This window comes from Pecten maximus, chromosome 5 (genome assembly GCF_902652985.1).
Source record: "Pecten maximus chromosome 5, xPecMax1.1, whole genome shotgun sequence".
Taxonomy (NCBI): Eukaryota; Metazoa; Mollusca; class Bivalvia; order Pectinida; family Pectinidae; genus Pecten; species Pecten maximus.
In genome coordinates this window covers 20,459,249-20,481,942 of record NC_047019.1, presented here as the reverse complement: position 1 = coordinate 20,481,942, position 22,694 = coordinate 20,459,249, and the positions used below count along the sequence as shown (strand labels likewise).

Here is a 22,694-nt window from a genome sequence, read left to right as displayed (position 1 = left end):
ATTCATGGCTGTTTTCTTATTAGGCATGATCTTGTCTGAAAAATATCTGTTTACTGTATCAACTGTATTTGCAAACCACATATCTGAACAGTTGCATTGTTCAGATACACAGTGTTGTTCTACTGTATTGGATTTTGCATCTGATTCTGTACATCCTGTTGAGATATAGCAGTGTTCTAAAATCACATCTCTTACCCTGCTAATTTATAAATATAGAGTTGTGCATGGCCATTCTTGATCCTGTATCAATTTTTCTGGGACATATATTTTATACATTATATAACTTCAAATTGATAAATTTTACCTGTAGGCACCTCTGGTGTTGGTGGAGTGTCCCCTATAGGACTTTAGACTCCACTATATATAGAGTTGTTGCCCTTTGTTCACGTGCATGAATTGTACTAGGTATTGCATACAATCGCTTACCATAATTTCGAATGTTGAAAAACTCTTGGCCTAGCTATGTCAATATGCAGCATCTCAGGTTTCATTTTATAAAGGATTTTGCCCTTTTTCAGTCACTTTGTTAGTTCAAATCTTCAATCATTACCAGGTAAATGTATGGTAAAAGTGACAACAGTGTTATAACAAAATTGTTTGTTTGATGAGTACATTGTATATCGTTAACGAAAAATATTTAAAGTTGTATGTTTTGTATGTTTTCAGAGGAAAACAGAGAAAATGTCAACAAATTGGCTGAGCGTGTGTTACTGCGATTACAGCAGAAGTTACAGGGGATCGAAGATGGGATACAGCTGAGTGTGGCTGGGCAAGTTAACCATCTTATACAGGAGGCACGCGACCCCAAAAATCTCTCCAGGCTTTTCCCAGGGTGGCAGCCATACTTGTAATGCTCTTTAGGTCACTACTTTATTGGCTTGAATTGGTGATCTCTAGGATGTAAGGAAGACTTTTATGTCTTGGACCAAGGGAAACCTGGTGATGTCTTGGACCAAAGGAAACCTGGTGATGTCTTGGACCAAAGGATTAAGCCTGGTGATGCCTTGGACCAAAGGAAACCTGGTGATGTCTTGGACCAAAGGAAACCTGGTGATGCCTTGGACCAAAGGAAGCCTGGTGATGCCTTGGACCAAAGGAAGCCTGGTGATGCCTTGGACCAAAGGAAGCCTGCTTGTGTCTTATTAGGACCGAAGGAAGCATGGTGATGTCTTTAATTGGACCGAAGGAAACCTCTTGATGTTTAGGACTGATGGAAGCATGCTGATTCCTTTGACAGAGGGGAGTGCTCGACCAATAAAATGCAGTGCTGTTTCAGAGATATGTTTGCATGTGAAGGATTAAAATCTAGTGGTTTAAAAACCAGTGGTGAGGACTATTCAAGAGATGCTGGAATCTCTATTACATACCTGGTATTGTTCAAAGGGAAGGCTGTTTTTGGCAGGGCCAAAGTCACATTTTTTCCCTGACGAAGGACTAGAGAAGTGAAGTTTTAGTATGATGACAATTTATTTGTTCATGGCATAGTGATAGTTGCCATAGTGATTTGAGATTACAAATGCAGAAATTGTGTTGGTTGGTCTCCAAAAATTACTTAAACTGGTGGTCATGTTTTGGAGAAGTCAAGGTAGTGGAAGATGTACTTTACCCTAAATGCCACAGAACCGATATTTGTGAACTGTGAAGATGGCCTTGACAGCCATGGGAATGTAAACTACATTTATAGAAGTAATGAACCAAAGTTACAGATAGGGATAATCAAATACATGTACAGCGCTACACATAGGGATAATCATATACATGTACAGCGCTACACATAGGGATAATCATATACATGTACAGCGCTACACATAGGGATAATCATATACATGTACAGCGCGACACATCAATCTGGATTCATAACTCAAGAGTGTTTTTTATATGTAGGACTTAAAAAGGTAATTTAACACATCAATCTAGATTCATAAATAATTTTCTTTTTATATGTAGGACTTAAAAGGTATTGTGACATATACAAATTCATGGTTGTGTAGTTGCTTGATAAAAAATATTTGTTATAAATGATCTATAATGTGCAAAATCTGGTACAGTAAGAAATATGCATGATGTCATAATATGGCATAGTATATTTAGATCTGTAGTAGTGACTGGATTTTTGGGGGGGGGGTTAGTTAGTGGCCGTTAATGGCCAGTAGGAATGGGTGTGTGCAATCGACACTGGATGACACCATCTTTATTGATTTTTTTTTTTTTTTTTTTTTTTCAATTTCTGAGTTTACTTTACCACCCACAAGTTTAAATTTGAATATTGATATTTCCTATTCGAGGTGATTAATTGATAAATAATACAGTGAAAGCTGTAGTGATTGAAATGAAAGACAGAAAACTTTGGTCACTTCAGACAGTGTATCAGTGAATCAGTCTTTACTAGCATCAAGAGGGACAGAATTATTAATCCACCTTCAAAATCCAAGGGTTCTGTTAGTCTGTACCCCTGAAATATGTAATGGCAAAATTAAAAAATCCTTCACACATGCCACCTTTTAGATGTGAGATGATGTGCCTTGAAACTATAACTAACAAGGGAATAATTTTAAGTTGTAAATTTATTTCACACCTATTTTGAAACTACATTTGTAGTTATAACGACTTAAATTAATCACCCATGTTGGCCAGGACGGAAGGGGTCTTACGGTAGGTTGTTGTCTTGGTAATGACAGATTTAATCATGAAAACAAAATATTTCATCACGATGCAATGTCTGATATTACAGCAATTAGTCTGAAAAGTCAGGTGTCAGTAAAGCAGTTTCACTGTATGTTGCATTTAAGTATTATTTGAAGTTTGTATGAATCCTCTACTTGGATTCAAACATTTTGTTGATAAAAAATCATTATTACAAAAGTGCTGTCAGTATACTTAATCAGATTCGCTACATTATCTTGATAAATTCAGACTTTAAATTGACACAAATTCCTGTTACTGTGAAATACATGTTGGTTGTTATTGTTTTTTGTTGCTTTTTGACAATAAAGGAGCATATTTGTTGCATGAAAATTAAAAAAAAAAATTCTTGTTTTTGTTGAAAGTTAGATTGATACAGGTAGATCAAACCTCAGTAAAATAACAGGCATTACCTTTAAAATACATGTACCTATACTTACAGTACAGAATGTATTCTGTTTGTCTACTACATGTTATCATAAATCAATATCTTTACTTTTTAAATTCAAACACTGTCAACATTTTTTTAGCAATTATTATGAATTGGTGCAGTAGTATCCACCCATGATAAGATCACAGAATCTAAACACATTCTTACTTAGGCAATATTATACGTATCTAAAACTGGATTTCTTACAGACTGTCTCCAATTTATCAATACCTGGGCTTGTCCTTATCTTGTCTACAACAAAATTTGTCTGTTTTGCACCTCAAGTTCATTTCAATAATGTCATTTTTGAAGATATTTACACTGATCCTGTTTTGAAAATAATTTACAGAACTATACATTTAAAATGGACAATTACACCTGGTCTAAGTGAAATTGTTTTGACAGCTGTAATTGTAGGCATTCAGGTACAAGATGTATGAGTATATCTCAACGTGCTCAAGGTGTCAGTGAAAATTGATCGCAAATCAAAATTCTATTTTACCAATGACATAATGTCAGAAATCAACGACTGTTTTTTTTTAATTGATCACATACATTTCTGACATGTGACATGTGCAGTCGTAAATGACGCTTCAAGGTTTTAGTGGAACATGAAACTTTTCAGACATTTCCACACACAAAAAAATCAATGAAATTCACAATAAACAAATGCAATATTGTGTGTATTTTCTGTGTATTCTCATAGAACCAACTGGTACAATAGCCAGACTTATAATTGATGAATCCTTTTTGAAATTAAAAAAAAAAACAGGTTTATAAGTTCACTTTTCTAGCACTGGTATTCCAGTTATTAGATTTGTATCTTGAGAAGATTTTGACAACTAAGAAGCCTAGAAAGCAATATGCTATTACCTGATGGTGCTAAGCACCTATTCGTCATTTCAAATTAAGCAGATGACAGGTAAATTGCACCATAATGATAGGAAACAGTACAAAACTTGAGTATTAAATCCTTAAATCCGGCTTTATTATGACAGGGTCTCTATCTTGCCCACGATCGGGGACTACATTAGACCCATTTTGTGTCCTATACATGTCCTTTATTTCGGAGGTATACCACCTTACCTGTGCATTTCCCTGCCTCTTTCAAAAAGAGATAAGAAACAAACTGAATTGATCTTATTGAAATAACTTAAAACCTCAAAAATAAAAATATTATAATATGGCAATTATTTTGAATACAATATTTTAAAATATCATTTTCTCCTAGTTACAATTTTCTTTGCAAAAACATTTGGATTTTAAAAAATTAGTATTTGTTGTAAACTATTCACTTCAGATTTCTGCACAGTAATTTTTGTCAATTAACTAATACAGGACATTACCAGTAGGATATTTCCCCAATTTTCTTGTATGAATGGAGAAGCCAAGATGGGAAAATTTTCAATCTATGGTCTTTTCCTGTTAAAAGAAAATTATCATATTGGTAAGTGTGTATTTTTTTACACTGTAATTTCAAGATTGATTGTCAGATTTTGTTTGCATTAGTTTTCAGATTCTCAGTCTAATTCACTGAATCATTAATAGAATATTAAGTTGCAAGTGGTAATAAGTATTTAATGTACAAATGAAATTTGTTTTAAACTGTGAAATGAATGTGTCAGAATGCATTAGTTCAGGATATGAGCAACTTTGAAAATGATATGGGAATACGACATTGCTAGATTGAGGTGGGAAATTATTGAACAACAAGAATCATGTAGTATATATAAATTGATAAAACTTGGTTATATGGTATGGTGTATAGGAGTGGTTGTCCAGCGTCCATGATAAAACTTGGTTATATAGTATGGTGTAGGAGTGGTTCAGCGTCCGTCCATCCATCAGTTTTAAACCTTTTCTTGAAAACGATAAGCAACTAGGTACTGATATTTGACCAGGAGGTGCCTTGGCTATACATTCAAGTTTCCTCATGAATAACTTTTTCTCAAGGTCACTGGGGTCAAATAAGTTTAAAATATGAACATTCTTCTCAAATTCCATATGACCCAAATGCCTTATATTTTGCCTGCAGGTACCTTGGATTATGGATGAATTGTTACAAAGTTCCCTTGTATAAATAACCTTGAACTATTTTTAACGTCACAGGGGTTAAACACTTGTAAAACTTCCAGAATCTCCAGAAAGTTGTAGAAAACCCAGAGGTCTTATATTTTGCAGGAGGGTATCTAGGACAGTGCTTTAAAGTTTCTTCATATAATTGACCTTCACATATCTCCTTGGTCACAAGGGTCAAATACAGAGAATGCTCTTGAGAATCATCTTCTCATGTTCTGTAAGACCTGGAGGCCTTATATTTTACCAGTATGTCTCAATTGCTATAGTTTCCTGATATTATTGACCTGGCCTATTTTAAAGGTCATGGGAGTCAAATGGGGGAAATTTTGAGAATCATTCTTCCATTATATATAAGACCAAGAGCCTGCTATTTTCCCATCAGGTTCCTGTGATGGAGTTGATCCGAAGGTCGATTTTGCTAATATCAGGGTTTTGAAAGGCTTCGGATTAGGAAGAAGTGTGGTAAGTTTCCTATAAATGGCCCTGACCTATTTTTATGGTCACAGGGGTCGCATTGTTTAAAAAAATCCTTTGGCAGTTGGCAGGATCTTCCTCAAAATGTTAAAATTAGCACGCGATTAACTGTCAGAAGTCTTGGTACCCATCGGGCCGAAAGCTTCCTCATTGCAGGATCCTCGGTCAGAATGGCCTCTTTCCTCTTTCTGTGAAATGCCAACTCTGCTGGCTATACATCTTTCTGTGACTCTTCTGTTTTTGCAATTTTGGAAAAGCCGCTTGTCTTGTTTATTCTAGAGTGCTACCTAGTCGATAGAAATTAACCAAATGAGGCCAGTCCTTGAGTACACGGCCCTATATAGTCGGAGAACTTAAAAAAAGAACATTCTGGAGTACCTCCTTCAATACTCAACATATCAATCAGCCCACGTTGTTGACAGATAGGTATTGTCTTCGCTCTGGTGTGTTGAAAAACACAAAGAACTAAAATAATCTGAATCTACATGAGATGGAGTGCTATGAAATTTAAGATCTCTGGGATGAAATATGTACTGTGCTTCTCGGCAAATGTAAAAGCATAGATATAAATGTAACTGGATATTTCTAGAGTTGTGATTGTTATCACTGGTAATCGTGAAGCAGAAATGATAGATTCTTCCGAAACTGAGAACAATACAAACATGTTTATATTATAGTAGAACATTTATTACAAACCAGGTATATCTCTCTGATTTGTATAATTATTATGGATTGTTTTGAGAAGAGGAACAGCTCTGTGTTACAAACAATTTGCAAAGGACATTCAAATTCTCGAAATGTCACTACCGACTATAGAAATATATACGATTACCACGTGGCGTTAACTTTCCAATGAAATGGGAGGATTTTCTTCCCAGATCAAGTAAAACATTTTTTATATTTTTATAGCGTTTAATCGTTACGCATACTTTCAGTAAATCTAGTATAAATCTAGTATACGAGAAAAACAAGTTCGACGGCATCAACATACGGGTCGAAAGATGGAATGATTCACTGTTTATCATTTTTGTAACGTATATTTTATGATACAGATTTTAACATGCTAATACACTTGCAGATGTTTGCAAATACACGTATCACAAAAAATACTTTGTTGACAAGGGTTTCGAATAAAATATAAAAAAATGATAAAAATAAAATTTAAAAAATAACAACTAGCAATAACTGGGACTTCAAAAGATCAACGGGCTCTAGATATTGCAGTAAGTTAAGGCAGTATCGGTTTGGACGTAGTAAACTTCATGAAAACAAATTATTCGTCATAAAACCTGTCAAAATTCTGTTCATATATTACTGTATATTCAATTATGGAATGCTTTACGATTCCGGTTAGAGTTTCGAGACAGAGTTTTTGTATAACACGTCATCACCAAAGCAGGTGCCCACTTATACACATAATCTATTGCAGTCTATATCTATCTTAATAACCAATCAACCTAATTTGCATACTCATTAGCATATTTCAAGAGTCTGTGATGCGTATCTTGCAGCTTAAATTAGCTTTCATAAATCAAGGCTGCAATAAGGTACTCTGTATTTATGGCACGTGATGTATCTCCCAGCGAAACTGAGAAGGTATACAAACTAACAAAATTAGGTCCATGTATAGGAATTTCGTGTAGGATGACTTAATGGTTTAATACGGGTGAATGGACACCAAGAAGAAGTATATTGCGCGACATGTACAGTAGATGAATACTACTCTGATTTAACTTTGAAAATAACCCTAATACTTACACAAACGCAGATTCCCCCCAATAAAACAAAATCAGAATATTGACACCCACACAACAAATTTTATTTTCTGTGTGTTTCTCATGTCATAAAAAAAATCTTAAATAAGTTTTTATTCTGCGCAATTTTATGATTTCATTTCAGAATTTATTTGTCCTGAATTCGTCAAAGCTTCAGTGTTAGAGATTTAAGTCACAGATGTTCCATAAAAAAGATAGCGCGGATGTATCAATCTCGAAACACACCCTGTTTCTCCCGATTCAATATCGGTTGTATCATACTCGAGACTATAGATGTACACTCGAGTTAAACCTTGTATAATATATATTATTTTATGATAGATTTCGTTGAGATCAATATGTATTTGATTGGTGTGAAAGGTGTTTGTTGACATTGTTTATTGTTATACAATACGTTATATTTTAGTATTGTGTCATTTTATTGTACATTTGCTGCCTTTGCCTCCGAATTAACTCAACTCAAGACTGGACTATGCCAGCGGACCCCAACGGGTGATAAACTGTCACTCTAGATCTCAGACATCCGATGAAACACGTCCGGATATTTCACTGCTGTTAATAAGAAGTTAGATATGGTATTTACAGATAGGCCCGAGGAGGCCTTGACAGGAAATGTGAACATCATCTTATTGAATTTGATATGAATTGTGTCACAATACAAATATTGGACCTGACGTCTATTTTATCAAATTATCATGGAGGGAAGTAAGTATATACCATCACAAACAGAACCAATTCATTGGGGAGCGGATGGACTAGAGGCTCAATCGGGCGGATTACTGACAGAACGTACGTTGGTCCAAACAGCACGAGAGCTTATGTTGATGGTAGACGCCAATGCGAGGAAATTATCAGAGACTTGATAGCAACCAAAACAGATCCAAAATGCAGCCACAGGTAAACGCTGATTACGATGAGACATAGAAATAAAAATACAGTCAGTAGTCGACCAGCAGTATTCAGAGCCTTCAACAAGCTTCGGTGCCAGCAATTAGCACTAAGTTGAGCTTGAGTAACAAGAGCACCCAATATGTTTATGTCGTGAGCGGCAGGGAGCTAGGGAATGGTTGAATATGAATGGACAAGGAGAATGAACAAACTTGCAAGGGTCAGCGGAAAGTAAAGAGAAAGCCATAACGTCAATTACGTATAATGTAGGCAAGCAGAGGAAGATTTGGAACAGAAATGTGTAGGCTACAACCGAGATAAAAGAAGACAGCTATGCGGTATTGCAATGACGAAAACATCTATCTCAGTACACCGCCATGACCTCCTGAAGTATTATATGTCTTGCTGAAACATTATCTTTCATCCTGTACTGAGATGATTTGGGAAAAAATGGGAAAAAAACGAAAAAAAAAACAAACAAAAAACAAGTCTGGTCACATAGCGTACAATTCGGTTCTTGTCATTCCACACTGATGTACAGAGACAGACGATGGGATAGTGTCGTAAACAGAACAGCATCAAATATGTTCTGAAGCGATTTGGTCTGTTTGGTTTTAAAGTAATCTCGATGGGGCCTAGACATTTCTGTTCCAAATCGTCCTGACCTTGCCTACATTGTACATAATGAATGTCATGGCTTCAGCTTTACCTGCCACTGAACCTTGCAAGTTTGCTCCACTTTGCCTTTTCATTCATGTTCAGCCAGATGAGGAAAGATGTTAGAAAGCTCTGCAGTTGAGGAAATAATGGGTTAGTTAAAATATATTTGAAACTGGAGACTTGTGCGGGATTCCCATGACGGCAACAACCATCTTAAACTCCTGTTGATATTAGTTACTGAGGAGGGGAGGGAAAGTGTGGGCGATTATAGACATTGTGGGACTCTAACATATTAAAAACCAGACAGGCAAGGATAGTGACAAGAACAGGAAGAAAGCGTTCTTTGCAAAAGCAGAGAGTATTTTAGTGCTGAAAAACACCATTGGGAACTTGTATTGAAAAATGCCATTGGCTATGCAAGCTTCAAAGGAGGACAATGTATTAGAGTTAAGACTCAAGGTTCAGTGAGAAGTACGGAGGAGAAAAGATAAGGAAAACTGGCAGAAAGCTCTTCAGTTGATGAAATAATGGGCTAGTTAGAATTTATTAGAAACTTTAGAATGAACCAATGCAGAACAACATTGGTGCTGTTCCGTTTAAGACACTCTTTATCATCTGTCTCTGAACATCAGTGTGGAATGCCAAAAACCCCAGTGTTACAGCAAAAGATATAACAGGTTTTGGTCATGACAGCATGTTGCGCGTAAAAGGATACTGGTGGTGAGACAAAAGAAGAAGAAAACAAAAAAGAATGCTGTTTGAGGTTAAATCTAGTTTCTCAGACACGAACAATATGATCACAGGGATTGTCAAGTGAATTTGCCGCTACCACGGTATGATAACAATCCTAGAAGACGAAGAATGGACATAGAAAACTAATTTCCCCAGATATTTTGCAGATTACTCTAATGCTTTGACATTTGGACATGCTTACTGCAATTCAGCCTATGAGTTCTATGAGAGAAAAATTGTAATGGAGCATACGCGAGAAAGAGAATGAATTACGATGATTTGATGAAAAAGGAAACAAAGGAACGGATGAATTGTACAGTTATTGCCAGTGTAGTTAGCTGAAGGGAGAGCCAGACATTCGGCCATTAGACGTTTTGTAGAGGCTATTGGAAGGACATCGTCATGGATGTGACACCGACTTGACGAGCCGCTTTGTAAGCCGCATCGATGGAAGAATAACATAATAGCCACATTTTATTGGTAATCTTATTTCATCGGTATTCGCCCTCATAGTTAAGTTTCTTTATATTTTGTAACATCAATGCTTAATTTTTAACACGGCGCGAAGAATGAGTGCGTATATTCACATATATACTATTATTACTGCAGTAATCTGTTGAGGATGAACATATTTAGTGGCGGAAGATCATGGAATCTAAATTAGATTTAGATATACTAAATGTTTAGTTATAATGATAGCATACAAAATGTAAAGTCATAATGATGCAACGTGTAAAGTCATAATGATACAAAGTGTAAAGTCATAATGATACAAAGTGTAAAGTCATAATGATACAAAGTGTAAAGTCAATGATACAAAGTGTAAAGTCATAATGATACAAAGTGTAAAGTCAATGATACAAAGTGTGAAGTCAATGATAAAAAGTGTAAAGTCAATGATACAAAGTGTAAAGTCATAATGATAAAAAGTGTAAAGTCATAATGATACATAGTGTAAAGTCATAATGTTAACTTCATAATTCCTTATACTGTAGTTTCAATTAAAAGACTTACTACAACTTTTGTTATAATATATACAAATATATATTGATGTTTGACAACGATAGTACACATAATTACGTTTTCATTATATCATTGGACCAATCACAAATAGGCATGTTATCAACAAACCTACGCTTTTATGTATTTATATTTATAGTAAAAGAGGATCATTTCTTCTTTGAAAACACCAGTACATTCTATGTTGGGCCTATAGCCTGTATCACACCGCCGACGATAGGTACTCAAAACAAATACATGTACATGTATTATCATATATTCAGATAAAACTGTCCATAACTTATGATATTTAAGAATAAAACGGTCACTCCCACTGTACGTTTACACAGTACATTGTATGATACTTTTAGTATATAATAGAATAAGATAAGATTTCACAAGGACCTTAATCGTCACATTTTAGTGAAATTCGTGACCAAATGATAAACTTTTTTTGTAAATCAACAACTATTTCTGAAATAAATACAAAGGATCATTACCTTGTTTACGATCAAAGCGAATAAAGTTTCTGAACAAGCAGATATCATTTCAAAGAAAATCTGTTTGGGCCGTTTAATCGGCGACAATAACGATGAGGGAAGTTTTATGGTTCTGATGGACCGATAAGAGTTCGTAGGTACTTTAGCGGGATAATTGTAAGCGAGGAAGCGAGAAATCTGGGACATTTTCCACGGGACAATATATTTCTATTAATACTAGTGTATGATCGACCCCTTATATAATCACGTTCTTAAAATTCAATGTTATTCAATACACAATCAATATTAAGTACACGTTATAGTATATCCGTTCTTTCCCTGTCACGATTGAAAGTCGGAAACTGACAAAACGCGCTTAATTTTTCTTTCAATAATGGGTTAGTAGTCGACTTAAAAATTCCACAATTTCTCATATTCCGATCAATATTTCCATAACGGCCGGTATCAATTGCTAAAGAATGCGCAGACATACGACGTCTTGTTTAACATATTCTTTATATATTCGGCGTATACTGAAACTGAATTTACAAGGTAAAAATAATTGAACGTTCGATGATTGGTTAAGTCATACTTTACCGAAACAAGAGTGCATGGCAAGTTATTCTATATATTTACCTAATAAAAACATACACCGGGGTTTTTCTTTTGTTAGATTATATGCAGTTTTCAAAATACAATGTTTCGTATCGAGTAGTTTAAACCAAGGATATAGGTATTTTGTGTTAAATAAATTGAAGATTACTCGCTTTTTATTTAAGCAAATTCATAGTGGAACCATCAATTTTAGTTCCATAACCCGTTTCTATTTTGTGTGCGTGTGTGATTAAGGAGGGGGGGGGGGGGGGGGGGGGGGGGGGTTGCAAGAGAATAACCGATAACGCAACTGTAATTCTGACCTAGGACTGTGAATGACACAGAAAAAAAAACAGGAGATCATTGAAAAGAGAGAAAAAGATCAGGGCCTGTGTTCACGAAACAATGGTTAAACATTAAATCTGTGCTTGACCCAAGTTTAAACTCGCTTAAATCACGAAATAGCAGTCTAAAAGAAAGATCTAAACATTGAAATGAAGTCTTTCCGAAATGTCTTTAAATCAATAGTAAATATCAATTCAGATATCAGATTTATCACAAAAATTATTGGAGTCTGAGCACAAAATGTACACGTTCATAAATAATGGCCCTGGTGTCTCGAGAGTTCATAGATCCGTAGATTAGCCATTTAAAATTTGTGTTGTGAATTGTAAAGTACACTGTACTCTTGTTTATTTACTTATCGACTTACTCTTGTTTATCTCCTTATCGAGTATACTCTTGTTTATTTACTAATCAACTATACTCTTCTTTATCAACTTATTGACTATACTCTTCTTTATATATTTATCGATTATACTCTTATTTATCCAACTATCAACTATACTCTTCTTTATCAACTTATCAATTATGCTCTTGTTTATGTATTTATCAACTATACTCTTGTTTATCTACTTATCAAATATACTCTTGTTTATCTACTTATCAAATATACTCTTGTTTATCTACTTATCAAATATACTCTTGTTTATCTACTTATCAAATATACTCTTGTTTATCTACTTATCGACTATAATCTTGTTCAACTTATTGACTGTTAATTTCTACTTTGAGTGGCGCATGCGTGTATTCACTCTAAATATTCAAAACATTTCAACACCTGATACACACGTCTGTTTTAATATTCAGTAGGAACTTGATGAATAGGGAAAATGTTATCACACCTACCTATTAAATTGATTGGTTGATAAATGAAACACATATATTTATGTATTTTTCATATACGAAGTATTAATGAAATGCACTCAGTTGGACATTTTTTATAAGCATACAGGATTTATATTGTAGTAAACGTCAGAGGCTCCCTGATATAGTACATCTTTGATGACAGACGATAATATAGAATGACAAATTATAATTTTATATTGTGTGATATTTTCACTTTTCCTGTAAGAAGATATGCTGCGTCACCGAAAAGATTGAAGTAAAGATGCCATATAAGAAAATTTAATGTTTCTATGTGTTTATGGGTTTATTTTAATGTGCACGATATAGATATATCTGTGCATCTGTTAGGCGGATTTGTTTGAAGTTAACTCTAATGTTAAAATGGGCATAAAATTATTAAAATGTATATATTACTTAAGTGACACAGCCAAAGACATGGTTAGCCGAATTTCTCTCTAAAAACTTATCAAACAGTAGCTTATATTGGGTCGTTTTTTTGTTCGAATCCATAACACGACGGTTTAATAGATAAATATTTATTATCAAAACTGTTCCCTTCAAAATTAGTCTTCATACGTTTTTATCAATGAGCATTAACGCGTAAAGCTAACGGGTGTTTGAAAGGTGTTGTTTTTAATCATGTAACAGAAAACTTAATACCGCTGATGAAAACTGTTAGCCCCACAAAACGGTATTTATCAATTAGAATGATCAGGAAACTTGACCCTACTGTCGTCATTGTCGGTTATCTGGACATGAACCTACCATACTAGCTGTGCATGTAATTTATAATACATTTCCATGCCAGACACACTACCATGTATTGAGGTAACTTACATGTAGTTTTATTTTAGTCCTATTTGTATGAAACACATAAATTCAAATATTGCAACAGATCGATCTTGCATCATGGATATGAACACTTCTGAATTTTGACACATGTTTATGGAAATCTAGACACACTAAAATTGAACACTTTGATTTATCAAAATACGCCAGATTGAGCCCACGCCAATTGATCCCAATTAACGGTATATCTATATATGTAACAGTCTTAAACCATAGAAGACTTTAAAACAATAGTAATGGATAAAACAAAGCAATGTGAGACTTCTTATCATACTCCTTATCATGTGTGACTATATTTTATAAATTTAACGTTTAAAACCCCATAGCGTTATGAGTATAAGAGCTATGGGTAAAACAGATCGGTTTGCGACTTTATACAGTGTATGACTCCAAACCAGAGAAACGTGTGGGTAGCTTGTCGGCGAAAGAACTTTTTATTTTCATTTTATTATATATTTTTTTCATAGCTCTATATCAACTTACTAAAATTCAGTTTTAATAAAAAAAAAATGAATCGTTTAAAAAGGTAGTAATCCCAATTATCGGACATGCAACAGTTAAGCTACCCTAGCCTTGGTTTTCAGAATTTCTTTGTGTATTGTTATAAAGAAAAACATTAAATATCAACGTTTATTTAATTGTTGTTGGTAAAATTTACTTCTATTAATTTCTTTATTTATTGAATTCTGGTTTTAACATTGTGTTCTTCTCTTCTCTTTGTGTTTATCTAGTATTGTTTTGTATCTACTATCTTCTATTTAAAGTTAATATTCATACCTTCCCTTCTACCCTCATGTTTATACTATAAAGGCGTATTCTTTCAAAATTGTCCTTATTCTAACACACCCATTTATGTATTAAAATCTGTGAATTCTTTTCGGATTTACCTTTGATATTTTTTGTAATAATTTGTATTAAAGATGTATGTATGTACTTGTATGTGGATTTTACGGGCAGATGCTTTCTTTTCAGATATGAGACGCTCCCTTGTGATAAATACGTCTTGATGTAGTTGATGGGTGACACACACATCACCTTGGGTAGCTCACACACAGCTCCTAACAAACACTTCGTCCTGGTTGGTACGACGAGTTAATTTGACAGTTGATTCACTAATAGACGTCATGTGACATTGCCTTAAAAACTAAATAGGGGAGAGATCTCCGCTAGATTAATGTTTCCTCTGCCCGACTGGACACACTAGCCCAGTGGAGTTATATTAACGGATATAGTATTGACATTTCGCCAAACTCAGTTACAATGTCACGACAACTTTCAATGTGGACATGGACTTTTCTTCTTCTCATCTGCATATTTGTATTGGTTTGCGTTTCGACAGGTGAGGCACCTATTTATTTAATCTACTGTATTTATATGTGTTTTTTAAATTTCAGATAAAGTTCGTTTCGTACAAGGAAAACTGATAGATTATCTTTACCGCTCTAAATGATCTTTGTAACTTAAAACTAGGACACAAAATCTACTGATAAAAAACGGATATTGAATGTAATAAATTTCTCTTTATGGGTTTGGTTCGGAAAGAAAAACTGGTTTTTATATTATCTTTGAAATACCTGTGTGTGCATGAAGTTATAAAATATATGTGAATGTTTTACCTGAGTATTCCATTGTATGCTAACATTTTTAAGATTCGTTTTATGATTATTTTAATGTTTGTTAGAATGGCGGTTTCAAGGTAATGAAAATAATGAATAAAACGTGCGATACCGGTGATTTAGATAGAAGATGTCACTAACTAGATAATTAAAAGTTCAACGATAAACTTAGTGCATGTGAGCATTTTAGAAACTAGGCCTGTTTTTATTTTGGGAAAACCACAAGAGAAATGTTGATCAAATGCCAAGTATAAGAAGCAAAGGAAACCAATGCAAAGAAATATAAATTTTCTCCCTAATAATTAAAAAAATTATTTTTCTTTAAATATTTAATAGTTTTGCAGTTGAAGTTTGCAGTACTAAAGTCATATATTTAATAGCTTGTGATTTAACTAAATGTATATTGTAAGTGAAAGACAACATAATCATTTATGATTAATCTGCATCTTTTTGTCACGATTAAGTTTGGCGTTATAAATACTTTGAAGCAATATATTGCGTGACATGTATATTATTTAGAAAAAAGGAAAACTATGCATTAAAATTGTTACAATAAGAAAACTATTATCAAAGGTTATTAAAAGGAAATTAAAAACGTGTTAAAATGATAATTCATTGACATCTTTTAACACATTAATACTGAGTGAGATGTTTTCTCTATAAAATGGAAGGAATATTTATACAGAGACTTAAAGATTGATATATACGTAATATCTTTATAGTAACAATACATTTTACTTACACATTTTAATTGTCTTAATGTATATTCAACGAAAACATGAAGTTTTAATTTCACACTCGTTCTGTGTTATTCAAGACTGATTGATTATTCACAATTAGAAAAATTGTTTTCTTAATATAGATATATGTCTAATGCGTAAATGAACCATGGAAACTCATGAAGACTTTTTTTTATATTATCATTCCTGAACGATTGAACGAATTAGGGTGAAACACTCATCTCTATCTTCAAAATCTTAAAGTCTTCTTATTATTGGGAATGATCTAATGATAATTTAGCGGTACAGCACAAGTATATTATAAAACCTTAATATCATGATTTCTCGTGACGTCATACGAGTAATACCTTCATACAAATAGCCACACTATTTCTAGACGAAAGATTTGCTTTATCTTTTAATGACAAGAAATATATTACACTAGCGAAAACCCCGTTCCTCTTGGGATCATCGCGACAATAAAGCCGATACATTATGCAACTCAAGCTTGTTAAGTCTAATGGTAACCAACACAACGAAAATGTACGCTTAGGCCCATTTAGCTGGGAACACTTATTATAATGTGCTTCACTGTTCATTAATTATGTAGTTGTTAAGTAACAAATGTAGCTCTTCTTTTAATCGAAACAAACATTTTAATATATATATATATAAAGTATATAGGATTTAATGAGGATTTATGTTGTAATTCGTTTTTCTGAAACACATTAAATGCTAAATAGACGTATTGCTTGACAATGTAAATGTACCTTAAAAGTGTTATATTGTGTCTAAGGAGACGATTTAACCACAAACTATATAGATAAGACAGATTTAATGGCAAATCATATTACTTTTACTTTAAAAGAATATTTATTTGACCCGAGACCTGAAATGACGCAGAGGGACTAACAAAACAATAAAGCCGTGAGAAATAAGTTTTGGACGGAGGAGAAAGTACAATGGTTTTGACTACTCTGTAAACTGAGATTATCTTGTCGTTCATCTCACACATATTATATCCGCCACACTGCCGTATTACAGTTTACACACTACCCAATTTACATATCGTTTTCCAAGAGAGAATACGACACATTTCCTAAATGTCCAGTTATTTTATTGAAGTGAAATCTGAACCATACATTTCCCCCGGAGTCCAACGAACTATATTAGACAATTCTCTTGTAGTTAAATAGACAAAACAGGATGGGTCAAATTCATACAAATGATTCTTTGTTATACAAAACGCAAATAGCCCAATTTTAGTAATTGCATGGTGGATCACTTTCGGTAATAAGTTGCTGTGATCAATCAGTAAATTACACCAATTACATGTACATAGAATGTCAAAAGGTCTAATGAAAAGATTCTCAAAACAGTAACAACTATTCACGGGAATTTTGAAAGGTCTTTGCAAAAACAATTAGGATGTCTGTATCATTCCTTGAGACGTTGTACTATTTTTTTTCGAATGTAAAAAGGGCTGTACACAAGGCACAAAGGATATTCGCACATTGCATAACCTATTGTGGGTTAGAGACAGTAGAGCCCAAAAGAATTAGACTGCACCATAGTTTGTTCAGTATTCCTTCTAGGACTCGTTAGTGATGTTAAGGACCCCAAAATGTTGACGATAGGAGGAGACCAAAAATCGAAATATATCAAAAGAAATGTCAAAATATGTATGGGGAAGTACAAAGAACAGAGAATATACAAATTAGTAAGGGTAACTACATTACAAGTTTATGCATGCTATTAAGCGTACAGCTTCTGACACCAATTGTCTAAATGTTACAAAACAAAATATTTTAAAAATTAATGTGTGTTCCGGATACTGTCATAAAACCTGTAAATCGTAGAAATATGTCAATCAAGCACAACAATATAACTCTGCATTATATATAGAACATAGATTAGGCCTAAATACCTTTTCTATTAAAGAAACTCTACAACTCCATAACAATATAGCGAAAAATCACTAAGGTAATGTTAACCATGGAATACTTATGAAATCACACCTATAATGGATATACCATTTACAATTCTTTAATAGTCGGTTCATTTTGCTTACACTTACGATTATTATTACGCGATGATTTCTATTTTGTTTTAATGTCAAACTATAATAATAAAGATGATTTCGACATCCGCACACTCAAGGTGAAGATTGCACTTAAGAAACATTTAGGTATTACACAATAAACATATTACTTGTGAATTAGTCACAGCTAGACCACGTACATGTTAAAGTATCTATTGCGTGACTTTGCCTATACGTCTGATTCATTTGCTCACATGTAAGTTTCTAATGTCATTTGTTAGCTCTAACGACTTTTCTTTTTTGTTCGTTGTTATTTCAAGCTAGCATTTACTGGATTGTACATAGCCACTCATATAAAGAAGCTGGTGGTTTTCTACATTGTACTCTATACTATATTTTGGACAGTAGTAGTCATATCCTGTCTCACATAATAGAGATATATTTAGAGTTACATTAGTTTAGGATGTTGCCTTTGTTTGGTACTTGTTGATGTGCCTTCAGTGTTCACAGCCCGATTCTCGTTTCGAGAACACGACATAACCTAGATTTACGTTTGAAGGAGATGACGCTCATCCTTCTAGAACACCAGGTCTAACTCTCCTTGTTGTAAGGATCGATGTGCAACCTTTAAACAAAAACAATGACAATAGGATCAACAAAAAGATAAATGCAGAGATCCTGAAAAGTGGAAAAGACACTATATTTTCTGGCTGGGCAAACGCTTTCTAATTGTCAATGACGCAAGCCGTGTTCAATCGTTATGTCAAATCAAAGAGACATCAAATTGTCAGGAGCGGATATTTACTGAACATAGAATATTCTATGTGATATAAAAATTATATAGATTTACAGATTGACAAAAACACATGAATTCAATTGACAAGTATGCGTTACTTTGAAAGAAAAAAATGAGAACACCCAGTTCTATTTTACATCGGACTCAAATTTCATTTTTCGCAGACAATACCTTTCTCTTAAACACATTTGAACAGGTTTATAGGACATGTTTTAAAAGAAACTTGGTGTAATTATATGTCGAATTCTGGGAAATCAATGAAATTACAAAATTGGAGTAGGAGGTTTGCGTCAATGATAACAAGTCCATAGGAAAAATTAAGTGTAACATGATCTAAATCGCTTTCTAGATCTAGATAACATATTACGCATTCAGCAGTGGTGGAATTTTCGTTCGCGATATGATGTGGTTGTACCAGATTAAAAGCTGAATAATACACTTTGCCAGGAAATGTGTTTAAACTATAGAAATCACGTTCATATGTATCCGTCAAATACAATAAATTAGCATGAAAACATTGTGGAGAGAATTCTTTGCTATCAAACTAAATAACACAAGTATGATAATACATTGCATTCGATATACCAAGTTATCAAATAGAATGAATATGACGTTAACTACCTCATCTTTGTGAAGGTCGGGTTACATTTTCCACTTTCCACTTTTAACTCCTAGGCAGTACTGGAGATGCCAAGGCAATCGAAACAACATGATGCAAATTAGCTCACTATCGGAATAAATATAAATATTAATGCTATATAACAAGCTATGGTTACTTCAGCCGTATTTATTTCTAAAGTCATATGTAATGGTGTAATTTTTATGTTTTTGTGTATAGTTTACAGTCTAGGGCGAGAGGAGGCATCACCGAGAAAATCTATTCATACATAGAAAACTAGGTTTGTGTTTTAAAAAAAGTGTTGTAAATTTTCTTCGTATCGTTCTTAGTTCATGTGTCAAGTAATCATATGAACGACCTTCAAATTAATCTGCATTGCATGTCGTAGTTAATGAAAGAAGGAAATGTTATTTCGTCGGCTAGTTGGCGACTGGCAATAGATTTAGTGTGTTTGATGTTTATCAGTTTACGTAAGCTTTATATAAGAAATGTAAACAGCCTTCACCCTGTGTGTCAATTTCTACAATTGATTTGTACATAACAACTAGATCTGGTCAGGCGACTTACAAATCAACCCTAACTCCGAATACATATGTTTAATGTTCAATTTCTGCATTTGAAATTAACTCGCCCATAATTACTAAAATGCTTGATAGCATGCGATCAGGTTATAAAACAGTGTTAATTTCTTTAGATTTATTTTACCTAAAGCTTCAATTATATTTTTTCAATTGAGCGGTGTCATGAGAGCATTGTATTAACCATGAAAGCCATGATATTGTCACATTCGCCCATTTATCTTTATTTGCGAATATGAACTGATTAAACCGATCCCCGGAGTTGCTCTAAATAAATGAAAAAAATAATGTTAGAGTTTGGTCAATTTACGACCGTTTAAACGCCCAAAGAGGTGCGACCTAGTACTTCCGTTCGACACAAAATGGTCGTAAAATACACACAGCATAAAATTGACGTTTCATTCTTCTTCTGGGATATCATCATTCTCATATGTCGACGATAAAAATGAGGTCCTCGATTCAAAAAAATTATGAAATTCAAAAACTGGTTGATTCATGGTACTGTATAAAAGTAATGTTTATTTCAGAATTTCACAATTGCATTATTATTTAATTTAGTGTTTTTCTTCACTTAACCATTTATTTTGAAATAATCTCCCCATCTTTATCAATAGCCACTTTAAAAAATACCTGTGGTTAATAGTCATATCACTTATTTGTCGTTCATATCTTTCATTATTAAAGGTATGGAAATTGGTACATATAATTATCATAAGCAGGAAAATAAAAATGTTCTCTACCTACGTTATATATATAGTATATGTATTTTCCCGAAACGTCAGGTCGAGGTGGGAAAAATAGGCTAGCAATTGCCCAGTTAGTGTGCTAATATTCATTGCCTAGGCAATCAATACATTCACTTACTTATCCTAGTACTGTTTTGGTACTATTTCCGGTGACTAGGCTCCTGTAATAGTACCGGTTTAACTTCCAGACATTTCTTTGCTGCAGAAGAAACGTGATCGACTTTGTAACGATAAGCGATGCGTTTTCATCAGGTTTTATGATCAACTGATGATCAATACTCTTACCAGTACATTGGTAAACAGTACATATGCGATATGCGTTAGACCTAGATAATTTGAAACACTGTTGAAAGATGCAGTTCAGAGTTAAAGAGCTGAGTGCCATTGCCGCGTCCGTTCGCTATCGAGATGTGGAGTTGTGACCTTTTTCATGCGTTTAGTCCTATGTGGAAATTAATCTCCCTTTGTACTTTATGAAACACAATTTACAGATTTTAAAAAGTAATGGAGATTTTACGAAAATGAACAAAGTCTTTATTTTCTGTGAATTGTATTATGCTGCAGGGCTGACCGTAACTAATGATTGACTTGTTAATTAACACATTTTTTGTTATCTCATATTGCAGTTGATGCTTCATGTATCCGTAAGGCAGCCACAACAACCACAACCACGACCACGACGACAACAACAACTACTACACCACTTCCGAGTCCTTGACATCACTTCCGATTGAGACAGGATGACAATGTAAGTTTCCTTCGATCGTATCGATAAAATATTTGTTGATCAGTTATAAATTTCAATTATCAAACGTAAATACCATATATCGAATTTATGTTTTATATGTGTATTCTTTCATTTCAGTATGAGCATGCTACTTCCGGTTCGGGATCCGCCACAAAGGGTGCGAGGTGGCCAATATACTCCCTTTATAGAACCTTTCTCGTGATTATTTAATTTCTTTATGGCTTTGGTTATTAAAGTCTTGTTTGTTGTTTTTACTATCCAGTTTTTGTTGTTATTGATATAACACATAGTTAATATTTTATATTTGTCAATAAACACCACCAGATTGCCCATCATAGAAGAACTGATTAACAAGAAAAGAAAGAAACGTAGTGGAATATAGGATGAACAAGAAATACACAGAAGGGGATCTCGATTAAGCAGGAAGACTCGTATCAGTCGTTTCCTACGATACCAGCTATTGGGAAATATGTTATTTTTCAAATATTTTCAGTTTGTTAATATAATTATAGCCTTTTTCTGTTTAGTAACATTAATTATAAAATAAATGCAAGTCTTTATATTCTTAATCTATTCTCATTGCAGAAAATATATACGTCATATGGTTGCAAGCGTGCTTTAGGAATCAATAACGTTTTGCGTTTTCTGGTGATATTTATGACAAAATTTAAATGTAAAAATGTTTATCCCATCATACAGCTGAAAGTGATTAAAAAACCTCACAGACATGCTATGATGATAATCAGGTACTATTAAATTAGTCATGTCAATCTAGTATTCAACCTGGACATATTGCAATAGATGTTATTTTCGTATTTATTTATGCGTATGTTGTTACAAAAAAAAAAAAAAAAAAAGTCTACCAAAATCAACCATTTCTTTCCCCTCCTAATTGGGACCAAGAAAACCAGCATAATTGCTTACTCGGCCAACTTTAAAGTGTATTATCTAGGTTTTGGATTATAATGGATATGAGGTGAACTTTTTTTGTTCTTTCCGCCA

At 33.7% G+C, this 22,694-nt stretch overlaps 1 protein-coding gene and 1 long non-coding RNA gene across 3 annotated transcripts in view; both read left to right on the top strand.

The window, feature by feature from the left end:
- LOC117327466 (serine-protein kinase ATM-like) overlaps positions 1–3,073 on the top strand; it is a 61,405-nt gene extending 58,332 nt beyond the window's left edge. Inside the window, exon 58 of the mRNA XM_033884468.1 lies at positions 667–3,073. Within this exon, the coding sequence (XP_033740359.1) occupies positions 667–851 (185 nt within the window). The 3' untranslated portion in view covers positions 852–3,073. The remainder of the gene's footprint in view (positions 1–666) is intronic.
- Positions 3,074–4,544: 1,471 nt separating this feature from the next.
- LOC117327465 lies at positions 4,545–21,949 on the top strand. Of its 2 annotated transcripts, none has more exons than XR_004532643.1 (4): positions 4,545–4,559; positions 14,802–15,168; positions 21,571–21,692; positions 21,810–21,949. It is a non-coding gene; the product is annotated as an uncharacterized LOC117327465 (long non-coding RNA). The 2 variants fall into 2 exon arrangements; XR_004532642.1 differs by lacking the exon at positions 4,545–4,559 and adding an exon at positions 10,186–10,200.
- Positions 21,950–22,694: the final 745 nt, after the last annotated feature.